The sequence below is a fragment of the Dermacentor variabilis genome, chromosome 6 (assembly GCF_050947875.1).
Source record: "Dermacentor variabilis isolate Ectoservices chromosome 6, ASM5094787v1, whole genome shotgun sequence".
Classification (NCBI taxonomy): domain Eukaryota; kingdom Metazoa; phylum Arthropoda; class Arachnida; order Ixodida; family Ixodidae; genus Dermacentor; species Dermacentor variabilis.
In genome coordinates this window covers 102619419-102638366 of record NC_134573.1, presented here as the reverse complement: position 1 = coordinate 102638366, position 18948 = coordinate 102619419, and the positions used below count along the sequence as shown (strand labels likewise).

The following is an 18948-nucleotide window of genomic DNA, read 5'->3' as shown; positions in this document are numbered from 1 at the left end:
ACAAAAGGCGTTACTTTGAAGCCGGGAAGAGTTAGAAGCGATGACCTTGATCAGCTGAACGCCTGTCGAGATTCAGCCAGCCAGCCACACGTCGTCTTCTTCGTTCACCACTCTTCGGTGCCCCCGCATACTGCTTGTTGAGGCGTGAACCCACTATGCACCTAAGAGCGTCACATTTCCCTCCGCGCAGACGAAGCCCGCCGGGCAAGTCAAACAGGCTGTCGAGAAATAAAGGGCTTTAAACGGGCGACATGCGAAAGTTCAGTCTTTGCTGACCGTCGGCCATTTGATGTGAGACGTGCTATGCGGTAGGTTAATTCGCTGATGCGCTCCGTAATAACATAGGGTCCAACATAGTGGGCCAGCAGTTTTTCACATAGTCCACGTTTCCTGGTTGGTTTCCAGAGCAACACTAAATCACCAGGGTCATATATCACGTGTCGGCGTCGGCGGTCGCAGCGTGCCTTCGAGCGGTCTTGTGAAACAAGAGTGCGTAAAGAAGCAAGTCGTCGGGCTTCTTCAGCAAGACAGACTGTCTCTGATATACAATGATTATCGTGGCTGGAAAACGGGAAGATAGTGTCTAGTGTATAACGAGGCGGACGAGCGTAAAGAAGAAAGAAGGGACTGTAGCCCGTAACTTCATGCTTTGAGGTGTTAAATGCATACGTAATGAAAGGGAGCACGCTGTCCCAGTTCTTATGATCTGACTCGACATACATGGACAGCATGTTAGTAAGAGTTCTGTTCGTGCGTTCCGTAAGGCCATTTGTTTGGGGATGATACGGGGTGGAATGGCGAAACCTTGAAGCACATAGACGAAGCATCTCTTCGACCACGTCTGCAGTGAACTGCCGCCCACGATCGCTGATGATGACTCTGGGAGGTCCATGTCGGACAATGACAAAACGCAGCAGAAAAATACACACTTCGGTTGCAGTAGCCGATGGTATTGCAGCTGTCTCACAGTAGCGTGTCAAGTGATCGGCACACACGATAATCCAGCGATTCCCATCGGATGAACGCGGGAAAGGACCGAGGAGGTCGATGCCAACTTGCTCAAAGGGAGTGCTGGGGGGTGGCACTGGATGGAGTTGACCAGGAGGAGCACTCGTCGGACGCTTATAACGTTGACACTCGCTGCAGCTGGACACATACTGGGCGGTCGTCTGGCGCATTTTAGGCCAGTAGAACCTTTCTTGAAGGCGGTAGAGAGTTCGCGCAGAACCCAAATGTCCAGATGTTGGATCGTCATGCATAGCGCGCAAGACGGAGACACGGAGACTCTCCGGGACCACCAGAAGATACCGTGGGCCTGTAGTAGAATAGTTCTTTTTGTAAAGAACCCCATCACGAACACAGAAACGAGTGGATGGTGCTGATTATTGCCTTGCAGTAATGAGCAGTGGTTCTAAAGTTCTGTCTGTTTGTTGCTCGACCTTGAAGGTATTTATATCAGGAAATTCCGGCTCCAGTGATGCGATATAGCAGTCGAAGTTGTCCGCGTCGCAGTCCGTCGTTGGAAGCGGCATGCGCGAGAGGCAGTCAGCGTCGGCGTGTCGGCGGCCGCTTTTATAAGAAACGGTAAAGTTATATTCCTGTAAACGGAGTGTCCAACGCGCAAGCCGGCCCGACAGATCACGGAGATTAACCAGCCAGCAGAGAGAATGATGGTCTGTCACCACAGTGAAGGGGCGCCCGTACAGGTACGACCGGAAGCGCTGTACTGCGAAAATAACTGCAAGACATTCTTGCTCTGTAACGGTGTAGTTACGCTCGGACTTACTTAAAGAACGACTCGCATAGGCGACGACGTGTTCTTTGGTGTCGACGCGTTGAATAAGGACAGCGCCGATGCCAATACCGCTAGCGTCCGTATGAACTTCTGTGGGAGCCGCATGGTCGAAGTGTCGGAGAATGGGATGAGACGTCAGACGAGACTTCAGCTCACGAAAACTAGCTTCACATTCAGGAGTCCATTCAAAGGGAACGCCCTTCTGGAGGAGGCATGTCAGCGGATACGCGATGTTGGCAAATCCACGAATAAACCGGCGGAAGTACGAGCAAAGCCCTAGGAAACTGCGTAGCTCTTTTACATGGCGAGGTTGCTTGAAGGCTTCCACCGTAGCAGTCTTCGCTGGATCAGGTCGTATCCCGTCCTTATCCACTAGGTGTCCCAGAACGAGCGTTTGGCGCTCTCCAAAATGGCACTTCTTCGAGTTGAGGACCAAACCCGCTTTGTCCAAGTAGTCTAGCACAAGATTGAGACGTGCGTTGTGCTCACTGAACATGCGCCCGAAAATCACTACATCATCTAGATAGCACACGCATACTTCCCACTTCAAACCACGCAGGATGTTTTCCATGAAGCGCTCGAAAGTTGCAGGCGCATTACAGAGCCCGAACGGCATCACATTACATTCAAAAAGTCCATCTGGTGTTACAAATGCCGTTTTCTCCTTGTCTGCCTCGTGCATAGGAATCTGCCAGTACCCCGACCTCAAGTCAACAGACGAAAAGTAAGACGCTGATGAGAGGCAGTCGATAGCATCATCAATACGCGGAAGAGGATATACGTTCTTTTTAGTGATGGTGTTGAGGCGGCGGTAGTCGACACAAAATCGCCATGTACCATCTTTCTTTCTAACCAGGATCACTGGCATTGCCCACGGACTACAGGATTCTTGGATTACATTCTTATTTAGCATTTCGTGGACTTGGTCATTGATCACCTTGCGTTCCGATGGTGAGACTCTGTATGGTTTCTGTCGCAGCGGTTGGGCAGATCCCGTATCTATGCGATGGTGTATACGAGAAGGAGGAAACAATGGTGGTCCCTCTTGCTGGAAGAAGTCAAACAGTCGGGCATGTTTTAGCAGAATATTCGCCACTTCGTGACGCTGCTTAGTGCTGAGCGACTTGTTTACCATAGCCAGAAATGAGGAGTGCGCCGCAGGGCAGACATTAGCGAAATGGCCCTCATCCGCAGAATGAAGGGCCTCTGTAAGAATGGCGAGCGATAGCACGTGATCTTCATGGTAGGCGGCAAGTTTCAGACCCTGTGGTAGTATTGCAGGTTCACTCGAACAGTTTACGGCCCATAAGTTGGTGCGTCCCTGAACAACTGACAACGTGCAATACGGTATCAGTACATTCCTCTTGATGCAACTCAGGTGAACGGGCTCCACGGTAGCGTCAAACGTTCCGTCGGTGGCGGGGAAACATGCGACTGAAACACACGTTGCGGATAACGGAGGCGCAACGGTATCCCGGGATACACAAAGCACACTTTCACGACACGGTGGGCCTTCCATAAACGCAGCAGAAAAGCTCGTACCTACACTGATTTCACCCGTTTTGCAGTCGACGGTGGCACCACACAGTTTCAAAAAATCAAGGCCCAGGATTACGTCATGCGTAGAATGAGGTAGAACAGCGAACTCCACGTTAAATATTTGACCACCCAAGGTTACGTCTACATTACACACGCCCACAGGATACAACAACTCCCCACTCACTCCGCGAAACGTATCGGCACGGTCCCAGCGAAACATCACCTTTCGTCCTAGAAGGCTTTTAAACGCCAGACTCATCACTGAAACGGTTGCTCCCGTGTCCACTAAGGCCATAGATGAAACCCCGTCAATTAATACAAACACCTTATTCTTAAACATCCAAATGGTTGGAGGTATCTCTGTCGACATCGAAGATTGTCCAGCGACCTCACCTCCAACGGCCGCGCTGGCTAGTTTTCCGGAGGTGGCGACGGGTATCGACGCCGCGGAGAGGGCGATCGGCTTACACGAGGAGCGGGTGGTGGTGTCAAGCTGCGATCGGATGCTGGAGAACGGTTCCGCAGCGGCTCCGGGTGCTGGTGAGGCAAGCTTCCTCAATGTGACGCTCTTAGGTGCATAGTGGGTTCACGCCTCAACAAACAGTATGCGGGGGCACCGAAGAGTGGTGAACGAAGAAGACGACGTGTGGCTGGCTGGCTGAATATGTGTGCGAGGGCGAATATATTTCGCCCAGAGGAGCGCGGTACCGCCTAGACATCGTCGATCGGTCGAACCTCGGTGGTTGGCGGCGATTGCAGTACCTGGCAATGTGACCCAAGTCGCCACAGCTATAACACACAGGTAAACGACGATTGATGAACTGCCCTTCGAAGCGCTCAGCCGTGGGGGGTCGTGTAGCCGAGCGAAGCGGCTGAGCCTGCTGCACAGGAGGAACGGTCGGTCTGCGTGCAAACCTGCTGGGGCGAGGGTGTTCTGCAGGTCGGTGTTCGGGCGTAAATGTGTCCTCACGTGGCCATGGAGCACCTCTGTGGTTGACGTCTGTGACACATACCGCCGGTTGCCAGGAAGCGCAGGGTGCGGCAGGCGCCATGTGTTGCGGGTAATAAGCGTCAGGTTGTCGTATGACGTCGCGCGCAAGTTCCTGGTGCCGCAGTAGTTCTTCACGCACGATCTGCCGTATAGTAGAAGAAAGATCGGCAGACGGGCTCTCATCAACGCTGGCAATGGTTGTCACATTCGCCAGGTGTCCAAACTTTGGCACAATGCGACGTGTTTTCAACGTCTCAAACGTACGGCAATGACGCACGACATCTGAGACGGAATCAACGTGTTCCCGACTTATGAGGAAATTGTACACATCTTCTGCGATTCCTTTGAGGAGATGTCCGACTCGGTCTTCCTCGGACATCTGCGGATTTACGATTTTGCACAGCTTGAGGATTTCCTCTATGTATATAGTGCCTGTTTCTCTAGGAGCTTGAGCTCTTTGAGCAAGTGTTCTCTCGGCGCGTTTCTGTTTGGCATGGGTGTCGCCAAAACACTTCTTAATTTCCTCGACAAAGTGCTCCCACGTTGTTAGGGAGTCTTCCTGGTTTTCATACCACATCAGCGCTGTCTCACTCAGAAAGAGCGCAACATATTCAAGCTGAGTGACAGAATCCCAACGGTTAATTGTAGCGGCTCACCCTTGCGTAGTGCATCAGCCACTCGTCGACGTCTTCGCCCACTTTTCCCGCGAACGAGCGTGGTTCCATGTAGTGCCGCAAAAGACCAATTGGCGCTGACCTTTGAGAAGGTGAAACTAGAGCTGGCATTTGTCCACCTCCGTCCTGAGCCATAGGGAAGGTCGTTGGCAAGAGACCGGCAAGACGACGGCTCCGGCGAAGTTCTGGATGTTGTGACTCCGTGGTACGTTCTGTCGTACCCAGCACCTCCACCACTCTGTTACGCCCACAAAAGGCGTTACTTTGAAGCCGGGAAGAGTTAGAAGTGATGACCTTGATCAGCTGAGCGCCTGTCGAGATTCAGCCAGCCAGCCACACGTCGTCTTCTTCGTTCACCACTCTTCGGTGCCCCCGCATACTGTTTGTTGAGGCGTGAACCAACTATGCACCTAAGAGCGTCACATTCGTGAACCCACTATGCACCTAAGAGCGTCACAATATATATATATATATATATACAAGAGAAAGGGTGCGAGGCACGCGCGATCGAGCAGTACATATGCACCCGCAACGGCATGCTCCCCCGCAGTACTCGTCCGCCTGTGTCACGTGGAAACGTCGCCACGCACTCTGTGTCCTATTCCTGCCAGGATATCTGCTCGCAGATCGTCGCACGTCGCCATTCACAGCTGTCGTCGCTATCCCGATGCGATAAGCACCTTCCATTACCCGTTTCGCAGCGCGTACGTGTGGCGTGGTGCCGTTGGAAACGTATACACTGCACGCTTTTAAATGGCGATAGCCCAAATGTTCGCTGCACTTGCTGCAGGGGACGCCATGGCAAAACACGACGCTCACATCGAGCGTCACGTTTCACTCTGGCGGCGTCGTATTCCGGCGTTGCGCACAAGCCCGATTTCGTTTCGGTTTCAAATGGCTGTCTTAAAACAACTGCGCGTCTCGGATAGATCGGGCCCCACGAGCTCGACGCGCGCCGGCTACTCTTACCGCAACGATTCTCGCCGAGTGGGCGTGTCAAGAGTTTCCGCCAAAATGCTCTGCCCGAAGAAGCTAATGAGCCGGGCCGAAATCGCGAAGCGCAAACGTAAAGCTGCAAACACGAAAATGCGCATCTTTGCCTCCATTAGATCTGCATGCGTCGGCGTGTCGTGCTGCAACGAGTCACGCAACGCTTCGCATGTCGTAGACGTCAACTACAGCCGAGTCTGCCGAATTTTTTGCTGACTCCGGATCGTACGTTTTCCCGGTTAGTGCATTATTTCATGCGTTTTTTTTTTCAGAGCGTATGAACGAGGTTGTGTACTGTATTTTCGCCATTCATGATGGGAATAACTTACCAAGTTAGGCACAGAGCATAAAGCTGGCTCGCATTTGTCTTGCAATGAAGTCCCAGGGTAATAGAGTGCAATAGCATGAAATTACAATGTAGCCTATTTATTCTTCTTTTGTTTCCTAGAGCAATACACATGCCTCTGAACAGCGTCACGCAACAACCCTGGCGTGCGCAAAACAAAAGACAAAGCAACCGCAATGTGCTGCTTTGCTTGTGGAACATGTACAACCCTTGCGGCCTCTTCGGACGGAGACGAGAGGAGGCCTTAATACAGGAGGCTAGGAGTTTTGTGATGCCTGTCGTCATGACGGCGTAACACGTTTCCTAAAGAAAGAAGCAATGACTTTGTCTTCAACTTTGTACAACAGTCTAAAGCAGGGCCTGACTGAGTTGGGAGGGAAAGGAAGGCCTGCATGCCATAATACACACAAAGTAGGGTAAAGGAAAGACGGTTGGACACCAATTCGCGAAACACCAAGGAGGGCATCAGGCATGTCACTGATATATTACCACAGGAGAGGAGAAAGTTCTTTCTATATTTTTTTTTAGAGGAGGCCTGCTGTAAGGAGGGGATATTTAACACAGGCGGACTATGCAAACAAGCACAGCATTTACAAGAAGTGCGGCAAAAATATCACCACAATGTTTTTCAGGCTTCTTTTCTTTCATCAGAGTCTCACGCACATCAGCCACTCATTCCAGGGTGGTGCACTGCAGGCAGGACAGTAGGCGCTAAGACTGGCCCACAGAACATGAAATTACGACGAGGCTATCCTAAGAGGATAGGAAGTACGACGACAACGGGCGGAGAAAACGTCCCTGTCAAGCTCCTCAAAGGGGAGCAGGCAGTCTTTCTTTTTTTTTTTTCCTTGTCTCTCTTTGTACAGTGGCCCAGAAGGGAGGAGGGGGTGGGGCGTGGCGAATAGTACAGGCGAGGCCAGCGCTGAGGGTGGTGGCAAGGGGTTTCCCACTCTCATGAGGCCTTTCTAACGCACACGAGATGCTGCATCTTGTCAGCCGGGTGGCTCACAGCTGCTGGTCGAAGGTGCCAGCACGTGCACTTGCGTGGCTCGGCTCCAATTGTATATTTGGCCAGGCAGGAATGGCTCCAGCTTGGCGGTGCCCTGCGCACTGCTGCCTTCAGAACCTGCATAAAAGAAAGAGAGAACATGGGGAGAGGCAGTATTATGCACAGTTGCCCTGAACAAGCATTGAAGTTGACACTACAAGGAACTCAAGGACACACCAAGGCCCGGGACCACGTAACAATTCTATTCCAATGTTATTCCTGTTCATGGTTCGTCAGGGGCTTGTCTACATTATCAACATGAATGGCCAATTGTGAATGATAAGAAATGAGTAGAATGGAGTGGGAGGAACCCTTACATTGTACCGAAATAGATTAGAAAGATTTGAAATCGGCTTTGAGCTACACATAGCTACACATAAGGTAACAATAACAACAAGGTAATCACATCAAGAAACCCCATGAATAAGTCAGATTTGAACCCACAGCCTGTCCCTGACTTTACGTAAGGCCAGAGCTGTGATCGCAATGTTCCACCAGCTTACTGAGGCTCTTGGAGGGTGTTCCCCCGGACGAGGACGGCGGGATGTAACGTGACAGCCTCACTGTGGGCACAGGCAAGAACCCGACCTGCAGTGGCTTCACTTCCAGCATGACGGTCTGCTCACGCTGCTCAGGGCTCAGCTGCAACACCCCTGCACATAGATAAAGAAGGCAAGACAAGTTCCATAGTGCTTGCAAAACTTGGCAAATGCTGCTGCAGGCTTGAGCAAGGCATTATGCAACATTACATCAGAGTTTGCCACACCGCACTTTCAGGGTCGAAGTTGCAGTGTTTGTTTTGTCAAGCAAGGCACTGTCTACATGAAAATCTGACAGGAAACTGTACAGAACCAAGTAGTTAATCCTGAGCACACAGGACGAATCAGAAAGTCTTTGCCCCTATTTTTATTAGCCAAAATAAGGTACACACAGGTAATTACAAATATACATACTATTCTACGTACCTTACACTATTTTTCCACATAGTCCCCATCCTGATTCAGGCCCATCGTATGTCCCATTGCAGCACTAAATTTGAGGTACCCCTGTCGTCAGTCAGTGACGCATGCGGCTACCCCGAATGCTCATTTTCATGCAAGTCTTCACGGCCTTTTGCAAACTAATGCCACCACCACCTCACACTTCTCAGAGCGAGACACCTTTCGCAATACGTGGGCTGAATTTTCCTTTGGATTCTGTTAGCGTTCATCCCTTGCTCCCTAGAAAATGAAATGCACTTTGTTGCTCATATGCCGTGGACATGTGAAGTGCAACCGCCATCTTCAGCAACTGACAGCAGCGCCATGCCATGGAGCTGCCGGCAGATAAGGCCGAGCCAGTCCAAGAAAGGTCCACTGCTGGGAATGGATATGTTGACTTCACATTTACAGCCGCAATTTGGCTAATAGGGGCAAAGACTTTCGGATTCGCCCTCATGTACTAGAGGTTCAAAGCAGGCAACTAAATGGCATTGTCAACACACTTTTGGTTTTTTGTAGGCAGGATAAAGCATTTACACAGGACATGTAGACCATCAACGAACTCACCAGCTGCTTCTGCAAATCAGCCATGTTTTCCTAGTCATTGAAGCCTGACCTAGCATGTTGCATCATTAGTCTTCACTACATACACTTTCATACTTAGCAGCCAACACTGTGGAAGCCACCCAGGCATAGTTCTGTCATAGAAATCTCACTCTTGACATTTTACAGTGCGGTGCAGTTGTTCTTGATATGCAATGGTTTCTGCAAAATAGTTCCTTAGTACTATATTACAACTACAACTCACATATAATTTGTGCACTTCCGTGCTTCCCTTATGTGACATAGTACTACATCTTGGTTATGAGCACTATCTGTGTGCTGTGGCCGCTAGTCGCAGAATTGTGCCGCTTGACTGTTCAATGGCAAATTGGCTCGCATCTGGAGTGGCACCTGACCACCTTTACCAAGGTCAACTTATGTGTTCTTTTAAATGTGAGATGATTAAGAATACTATACCCACATAAGAAACATTGCAAACTTACTACAGAATCAGACTTTCTGCTATATTGATACACTGAACACTGGGCAATTCCGTGCCCACAAACCAGTTAAGGCTCTCGAACACTATCCTATGTCTTCCCATCACTTAACAAGTACAAACTAAGCGATGAAAACATATGTCATGTATCTAAAAACACATTACTGCAAATGCTTTTGTGAATTCTAACTTTTTTTGTTGGTGACTAGAGAAGTATTTCTTTGCTGTTTCACAGTTGTGAAATTTCTGCTCTTGATATAAGTATTGTTTTCTTATCTTGCCACAAGTATGCATAATAAATATGTTGCCACGTTGCTGCAAGGAGGTGGGATCTCCTTGTTAGTGCTGTTATGCAGCTTTTACCCTGCCATTGCAACCGCTTATGTACACCCTAGCGATTCCTTAACAATATAGTGTGAGCGTCGACTGCACGGCATGTCAGTGGCCTTGTAGAGGTGAGGTGCACCCCTAAAGAGAACTCCGCTGCAGAATACGTTCGAACTAGAATTCATCTTGAACGACCGCACATAAAGTTGCCAATCCTGCTGTCCCTCGCCACTACAAGGCCGCTGACACGCCATGCGGTCGTCGCTCACGTGATATTGATCATCAGTGTACAGTTGAACCCACTTATAACAATATCCAAGTGCCACGAAAATTCCATTGTTATAACCGATAATTGTTATAACTGGGTTGCATGAAAAAAAATAAATCAAAATGGTGATGGCGTAGCTGTTCTGAGAAATCTATAATGGCAGGGAGGCCAGTTCTCCTCCCCACCACCTTCCTCCATCCGGCTTCAGATTGTGTTGACTCGTTTAACTGTTTAACTCTGCTTCCTGCACACTGCGACCATACCTTGTTAACAAGCTGCAGCCATCGGCATTCAAGAATGGTACTGCTATAACAACTGCAAACGGGGGTCACGGGCGGCAAGTGACATATGAGCTCCGCTGAAACATTGCTTTGATGGCAACAAAAAGTGCCTTTTGAAAAATGCGGGAAGGTTACCGCGGCAGCATCTCAGCTTGAGAAATCTAGAAGAAACGCTGGGACGAGATCGCCACGAGCATCTCGCCATGTACTTCCCACTGGCTTGCACGAGAAAACTGCATGTCCATCAGCTTTGCTTGCTTTACGCGAAGCATGCCGACATCCTTCTCCAAGGTATCCAGGTGCTCCACGTAGTGCAGTGGAAGGTTCCTCGCGAAAACGAAGCCCCAGAGTGCCTGAATCAACTACAGGACCTCCTGTGGGGACATTGTTGAGGCAGCCTGCCCTACTGTGTCAGCACCGCCGTCGTAGCCGTCACTGTCGTTACACGATGCAAGCATGTTCACAACAATCGCCTGATCGGATACGAGGATTCAGGCACTCCGTTTCCAAATCTATAGCAGTGCTCTTTCTATTGACCGACAATGTTGTGCACTGCTGATGATCAGCGGGTGGATCAGCCATGTTCCGTTTCAGTGGCTAGCGAAACGAGGCTGATAAATTACGCAGCCAGGAACGACTTCAACGCAACGAACAAAGACAAGCACGAGCGACTTAATCCATTAGCATAATTGCGCAGAATGAGGATCCAGCGAGCAATCTGGGAGCAGCACCGGCAGCGTTTTCAGCACAGTTTGGGCGGTCCGTTTGTGTTTCGGAGGGTGGCGTGGCCCAGAGCTATGGGCGCAGCCCATTCGTGTTCGGAGGGGTGAAAGAGGGACAGCAGAGAAGCGCATGGCAGCAGTTGGGGTGGCTGGCGATTGTGCAGCGACTCGAATTGCACTTTTACTTTTTTTTTTCAAGGACTTCGCATTCCATTACCTTTTGGCATGGACACTCAGCAGCCAGACTTCATTGTTATAACCGATAATGCAGCATGGGGACATTCATTGCAGTAAGCAGGTTATTTCTCCATAGAAAACATACATAAGTCGGCAGTGCAGAAGCTCTTCATTGTTATAAGCGATATACTGTTAAAACCGGTATCGTTATAAGTGAGTTCAACTGTACTTATGTGGTAAATAAACTTCTATTTTATTTTATTCTATTAAATTACGCAAATTATACCTATGCCTTGCTTTAATATATGTTTCACTATTTCTTGGTCACAGATAAGAGCAGTGAGGGAAGTCTTTAGCCTTCGTAGCACTGCCTGCTATGTATGAAACAGAGGTAAGGGGTCACTAAAGGCAAATGCTAAGTCAACACGGACTGTTTAAGTACCTTTCCAGAAACCTCGCAATGCTTGTTTCGTGCCAAGAAAAGACTTAGTTTATGAGGAAATTGTATCTGAAGGGTCCGAATACCTTTTTCGAAATTCAAATCTCTCGCCACCCAACCAACCCGGGAAGTGGTGACGTTGCATACACCGCCACCGCTCTTTGCTGCCGTTGGTGAGAAAAACGGCGCTCGACAGATCGCAGCACCGAGCCAAGACAGAGCGGCGGATTCGCCACTGCAGCTGCTCTTTGGTCAAGTGGCATAGACCATTCAGGCATCCCGCGACATCACATGGAAGTTGAATTTCCTACTACTTGCAGTTTGTGCGAGTTTCGCGAGCCAGCAAAACCACTGTGGCACTACGCGATCAGGAAAGTACTGAAACGCGAAAACGTGGGCGGCACACAGTCGAGTGAAAAAGAAATTTTTGACCATCGTTGTCAACGGTAATTTCAATGAGTTCTTTTTTCTGAACATGAAATGGAACTGGACAAGAAGCATTTTATTTGATCTTATAATACAATACGAGGATGTTTTTTGCAACGAGTAGTTGAGTAATAGTGACAGAATTTAATTGAGGAGTGCTTTCATCATCGGGCAAGTGCTCTAATCATGTCCTGCATTTACTTCGATTTCTCGGTTATTAAGGCTGTGTTTGTGATAACATTGACACCTTAGAGAGACTCGAGCACTAATCTATCACTTTAGCTTTACTTAGTATTTGCCTTTAGTGTCCCTTTGGGAGTCACAGCATAACAAATTATTTTGAAACTTCAAGATAACACCTACATCTTGAAAGGAAACCCAAAGGCCACTCTCAGAATTCAAAAGCATCTGCGAATGAGAGCACACTGCAGCACCGCCTAGTGTTGAAAAGGAATCCGCGAGTACTTACGAAGGCCTTCTTTTTCGTGTCCCGAATGTGATCCTGCAGCAGCAAAGGTGGCACTAACAAAAACTCGTCTGCTTCAAACCTCGCAACTCTACATCGCAATGGAAGGACATAGGTACCCACCTGCGGTGCGTCCAAGCACGGCCCAGGCAGTCGCATCTGGAACAAGCTCATACATGATTGCGGATGGCGCTGTTGTCTGCAGCTGACTGATTTGCACGTGCAGGCTACATGCGCAGTCTGTCCGGCAGAACTCAGCTCCAGACTGCGGCTCCACTCGCACACGTACTGTGTATAGAGTCTGAGGGGACAGAGGTTGGGGAGGCAAAAAAAGAAAGTAAGACAGTCATGTACTGCAAGATGGCTCCGAGATCCCAGTCAGGTGTCACCTTAAGCCACAGAGCCATCTTATTTTGCACTGCATGGTATAAATAAACAAATAAAAAAGCAAATTAAATGCTTTTCGCCAGTCTTCTTCGTTATGACGTCATATGGTAAGCGGCGCAAGAATCATACAGGAGAAATGGACGAAACAGGCACTGATGATACAAATTAGAAACCCGTATTGGGTTTCCTTTGAAGCTTACTGCAAAGTTGCAAATGATATAGGTAAAAAAAAAATGTGAAAGAAAGCAAGAAAGCACCCGCACAAAAAATTATTCCATTCATGACTAGGATATCCTGTGTGTGTGCAGGGGGTGGGGAGTTAATCATTTAGATATGCAATCTATGTCCCTAGTAATCGAATGGATGCCGCATCTGCGCCCTTCATGAGCATCATGTTTTACAGCTTGCCTTTATGTCTCACAGCTTGTCTATGTGGGACACAATAGTGGGAAACTCTGGATAAACTTTCCCATCTGGAGTTCATCAAAGTGGCCCGAATCACATTTTATTGAAGTCAGGAAATGCATTTGAAGTTCAACTAGACTATTTCAGAAATACTTTTACGCACAGAGTAGTTCAATGCGTGAAGCAAAAGCGGAGTTATTGGCAATAAATGGTCCCCTTCACGGTGCTCCTGCTCCTTCTTCAATGCCTTGCACTGCGAAGGCTACAGTAAAGCTGCGCATGCCCACAATGCTCTGCCTACTGAACGTCACTGTGGCATGCAGTTCAAATTTGATTTTGGATGTTCACTGTCAATAGCTCAATACAAAGTGAAGTCTGCCAAGGCATCTAGCCAGGAGTGAGGGCACGCTGGCAAGCATGCTTGTGGTATGTCCTTAAATTTTGCACAGTTTGAGGCTAGTTGAGTGTTCAAAACTAATCGAAATCACAGAGACCTGATGACTACGACATCAATAAGCAGTCTGGCCCAAATTCACTTCGTATGCGGGCGGCCGCGACTGAGCGTGAGTAGGCGATAGTCGGCTTGTTCAGCAAGTACGCAATTCTTACCAAAATTAGAAAGCAGATTTTCGCTTACTTCAGCCTGTTTATTAAACTGCGTAAGTAAACATACACACTAACAGCAGGAAGAAGTGCACCGATCCAAACATCCTCCTTGACTGATATCAGCTATTGCCCAATAGCAGCTGGATATGGGAATCTGCTATATTACAAAATAAAGTGTCCCGAAAAGAGTGAGAAGCAGGCAGGCTTCTGTTGAAAAGAGAATGTTTGAGAAAAAGGCGACTTAGAACTCCGCTTCCAAGCTCCATTCACTGCACACAACTGCAAAATTCGACTGAGATGTCTGCAGCAGCATATGCTATCCGTGGACTGCATCTTTTCACCAAGCCCGAGGGTTGGTTCGGACCCCTCTAATGGTAGCAGAAATCTCAGTACATAAACTGAGCGTTTTCCCAATCTGTCCCTATTTAAACGCAGCAGCAGTGGCAAGGAATTTAACCCGCAATCTTGTGCTAAGCGGTAGAACGCCATAGCCACTAAAGCTGCAGTGACAGGTGGTGTGGAATGGCGGGCGCCTGCAGTTGATACCAAGTTCAATCTTGCACATACTAGCTGGGAAGGTACAGTATAGTAATACATACGGTATGCACTTGGTACATAAACATCACTAGCAAGCATTTGAACACCATACATGCTTTGCTATTGTAATACCATCACACTGAAATGCAGCACAGAACAAAAGCACTAGGTGAAAACATCCTGTGGCTGCGTTTAATGAACGTAATGAAAATGCTCTGTTTCTACCTGAGGGTGTTGTTGCCAGAGTATAAAGAAAACCTACCATATGAAGATCACATTCATAACGAAACTTCTGTGTAAGGATGGCAGGGCCCAGACTCAATTTACAGCAACAGTTCAGTCTCAACATATTTCAGTATTGCTTCACAAGGTGTTGCTATTAGAGAAGTGTACTGGCACAGCAACACAGCCACAGCAGCAATAATCAGTCTGCAAAGTTAAAGCACTCCTGCATTGTAAATCAGGATATACAGCATGCATAAGGTGGGCCGTGTAGTTAAGAGAAATATCTTGCCATTTATATTAGCTGCTTCTGGAGAGAACAAAAAATATGTGAAAGGAACACAACACTCCCATCTTGCCAAATCTTTGCAATGCAGCTAGGCTAGGGCTCATGTCAGTCTATCAGTAACGAAAGAAGTCTGCAAGTTCCAGAGAACGAAGGGAGGCTCACACATGGTGCACTGCTATAATCCAGAGCTTCTATTCACTTAGCTTCATGTGGCAGGCAATCACAGGTGAACAATAGAGGAGCCATTCTCATGGCTCCTTTTCTCCTGGTTGGCCGACACGACCCACAATTTCACTGCACTACATGGAGTTGGTAAGGTGAAGTACAAATGCAAGCATTAAATCAACCTAAAGCTAGAGATTAGTTCTCTAATTTGCCACAGAGAACTTGTAGTAAACATTAGACAGGACTGGCATAGCCACTGAGAAAAATGCAATACCAGTTCCCATGAAGCTACAAGCCCTATTTATGACTCGTAAACTACAGTCAACTAGTACTAACTGGAAAATCAATCGTGCTGCATTTCAATATTCAAAGAAAATGTGGTTTGGCCCATGTTACTAGATTTTTCTGCTGAAGAATTCAGTGAATACCTACCTCATATTGCTCTGTTCGTGCTATCTGAGTGAGTGTGGCACCCTCTCTGAGCAGACCTTTCATTCAAAGCAGGCATTAGTGACCAGCTGAGCACAACCTTAAGATTGGCAGCGCAGCTGGTATTTATTAGGCTCCTTTCACCGCAGGTGGCTTGAAATACGGAAGATTAGCGCAGCGCTTCTATTCACAATTTCTTCTTCAGCTAAGTCATCTCTTGGCATGAAACAAATATTGGCAGGCTTCTAGGAGAGTGATTTGACATTCTAGATTGATGACAAGTTTGTTGGAACCGAGTGTCTCAACAGCACATGAACAATGAGAACATAGCAGCGGGGGACTCCGAATTACTTTTGTAAGCTTGGCTTTTTCAACTTGCATCCAAAGCAAGACGCGTGAATGTTTTTGTAATCTGTCTCCATTGAAATGCGGCCGTGGCAGCCGAGAATCAAGCCTGTGACCTAGGAGCAGGTTGCCATAACTACTCAGCCACTACAGCAGGTGTGTGATGTGCATAAAGTGTGTTGATTCAAAGCTTGCCTTCAGTCTCTCTTCAAGAGCCATTCATATAAGTGCCGAACGTGCTTGAATAGTCACACACGTGAACGCGCGCGCGCACACGCACACACACACACACAGACACACACACACCTGGTAATCCTCGATGCGGAAGGTGTGGCTGAAGCTGTTTTCGACACGATCCTCGCCCGTGCCGTGTGCATACAGCACTGAGAAGGAGAGGCGCAGCGGCTGGCCCTCGGCGTTGAGCAGCTCCCAAAGGAAGCACGCCATTTGAGCAGGACTCACTCTCTGGATAAAGGCAAACAGCGTGGTCTCTCTCTTTCACACTATCAATGGAAAAACCTAGGCGGAGTACTAGTTTACGCACTTGCTTTGCGTGCTCTGCCGATGAGGCGAGCAGCCCTGGTTGACACCCCAATTTTCCAGTTTCCAAAAAAACTTCAAGCACGCAAGGAAAGATTCTGTGCTGTGTTACATATTGATTGAGCTCCCCGAGACACGCAATGCTATGGCTGGCAATGGTATCAGTGGCCTCATACTCTGAACCAAAATCTGCTTTAATATAGGTGGACGTTTGCTCTGCTGTAATGCTTGCGTAGGCCTGTAATGCCTTTGTAATGCTGTACGCACATGGCCACACGCTGATGCATATGTCATCTTCTCATATTTTTCTTGGTTTGCATCCTTTTAATTAATTCGTGCCAGCTCACTCAAATGTAACTTCTGTGCAAGGTTGGAATTTAGACCCGAACTGGGAAAGAATAAGGGATGGGCAAGTGTAGAAAAGCAACGAACTTCTACAACATTCATGGGATTCGAACTCACACTTTTCGTGTCACGGGTGACAAGAAATGAAAAAAAGTGGAGGAAAAGAGTGCCGACAAAATATATTCTCGGGGCATTTTTGTTGTTAAACTTCTTTAATTTCTGATGAAATAAACACATATATATAAATGCTGCTTCATGTTCATCACAAGGAGACTCTACACTATCTTCAAGTAAGAAGCATTATTAGATAACCAATAGCAAGTGCAGTAATGCCACTCATCTACAGTTAGTTTTCAGTGTCACCTACAGCACAATGCATTAGTAAGAGATAGAACTGGTTCTTTTGGTAAAACCACTCAGATGGTTCCTCTCAAATTTCCCACAGAGCTGGTATATTTTGCTGTCTTTTGTTTAACGCTGTACTTGGATGCAGTACTTGCTTGTTATGTCCTGAGAAATTTAAAAGCTCACATCACCTACATTTATGCCAGAGAGAAAATGGCAATTTTATCAGTAACCAATCAGTGGCGCTACCTATCCCTGTCCTAGTGGAACACGGTATGTGACCTGTTTTGTCATATACCAATTACAGATGATAGCGGCACTGCTTCTCTCATAAAGAAAAATAAAGAGGCCTCAGAGGCCATGCAAAACCTTATGCACGCACAAAACTTTGTCAAAATGTTATGAAGTTGGATGACACTTTAAGAATATCAATGTCTGACCTGTCTTCTGCCACAACCAATCAGTCTTGTCAATGCCTAGTCCTTTCTATATTTTCCCCTCCTTTTGATGCAATGGCCCACTGATTTCCAATACAGTCGCCGACCAATAATTCGGACTTGACGAGGACTGCCAAAAAGTCCAAATAACCTAGAGTCCCAAATACCAGATTCAACAGAAAATAAGTGACCTTATTCCACAAATGGCCGAAAAAGATGAGCCGTATTCTCAGATCGTCACTTTTGGGAACACATACTTTCAATTTTCACGTGACTAGCACAAGATGCCTCGGTGTCTCTTCATTCTTGGTAAAGTACTGACTGTATTCTTGGCACAATGCCAAGTATCCTATCTTATCACAATGCGAAACACTGCTACCCGTCTATGCGTCCAGTGCTAGTCCCGCGAAATGTCATGAAAGCGAAAGCATCTTCGAAAGCAATCCTCTGAGAATGCGGCCTAAGTTTGTCAACGCATTGCTCCGCGCATATGTATGCTTGTCTTTGGCCTAGACAGTTCATGGCCGCAATATTTTAGTGATGCCTTTTATATTATTCCTTTTCACGATTCTCGCACTTCGTCAGTGGTCAGCATCAGTGGTCCCGTGTTACAGTGGGATCAGCCAGCCATGAATGGTGGATGAAAAGCGGTGAATGGAACACACATGGCAAATTGTGCAAATTGCAAACGCAGCCTTTATGACTTAGTGGCTTGGTTTTGTCCTGTGATTTGTGCGTGGTCGGCGAATACTACAAAAACAAAATTGCATTAACAAGGCTTTGCTAGCTTTGGTTTTAAGGAGGTGCCAGTGAGGCATAAAAATGAAATTACCGTTGAACCTCGTTATATAACAAAACGAGAGATAATGAAATAATGAATATAATGAACTGAAATTCCCCTTGTGGATATCAACAGGAAGTTCACTTAATTCATTATATCCATTATTCTGTTATATTCTGTTTTCTTACAATGTTTTTTGATGGTAATTTGGAATTTCCCTCAAGTGAAATTTCCATTGAGATGCTCATAGAGGTTCATATTCCATTGAAATGCTCATAGAGGTTCATATTGCAGTACATGCAATAATGAGTATAATGAAGTAATCAATACTGTTACGGCACAACCAAGAGTGGCACCAGTCAGAAGACGATTTCACATGTAGTGGTGGAATCGGTCTCGACAGCCACCTTGTTTATGCATTGCTGTCTCTATTCTAAATACTGTAAATACAACTTTATATGCGACTTCTGCAACGAATGGGTAAGAGGTGTGGGGTACCCATGAGAAACAACAACAGAGCTCTGCAGTGGTCGTCACCTCAGGCTGGATAACATGACGGATGAAACAGGACCCAATATGCGGCCCACATCAACACCTACAACCG

General features: G+C 47.4%; 1 protein-coding gene across 3 annotated transcripts in view; it reads right to left on the bottom strand.

Moving 5' to 3' along the window:
* Positions 1–6394: 6394 nt before the first annotated feature.
* The window catches only part of SIDL (SIDL trafficking protein particle complex subunit 10), a 108286-nt gene continuing 95732 nt past the window's right edge, over positions 6395–18948 (bottom strand). For 2 of the 3 annotated variants that reach the window (XM_075695369.1, XM_075695368.1), the window contains exons 20-24: positions 16203–16361; positions 12635–12812; positions 12515–12547; positions 7887–8036; positions 6395–7461 (exon numbers count right to left, since the gene is read on the bottom strand). In XM_075695369.1, coding sequence (XP_075551484.1) covers positions 7328–7461; positions 7887–8036; positions 12515–12547; positions 12635–12812; positions 16203–16361 — 654 coding nt within the window. In that variant the 3' untranslated portion in view covers positions 6395–7327. The remainder of the gene's footprint in view (positions 7462–7886; positions 8037–12514; positions 12548–12634; positions 12813–16202; positions 16362–18948) is intronic. The other variant, XM_075695370.1, reaches the window with a different exon arrangement.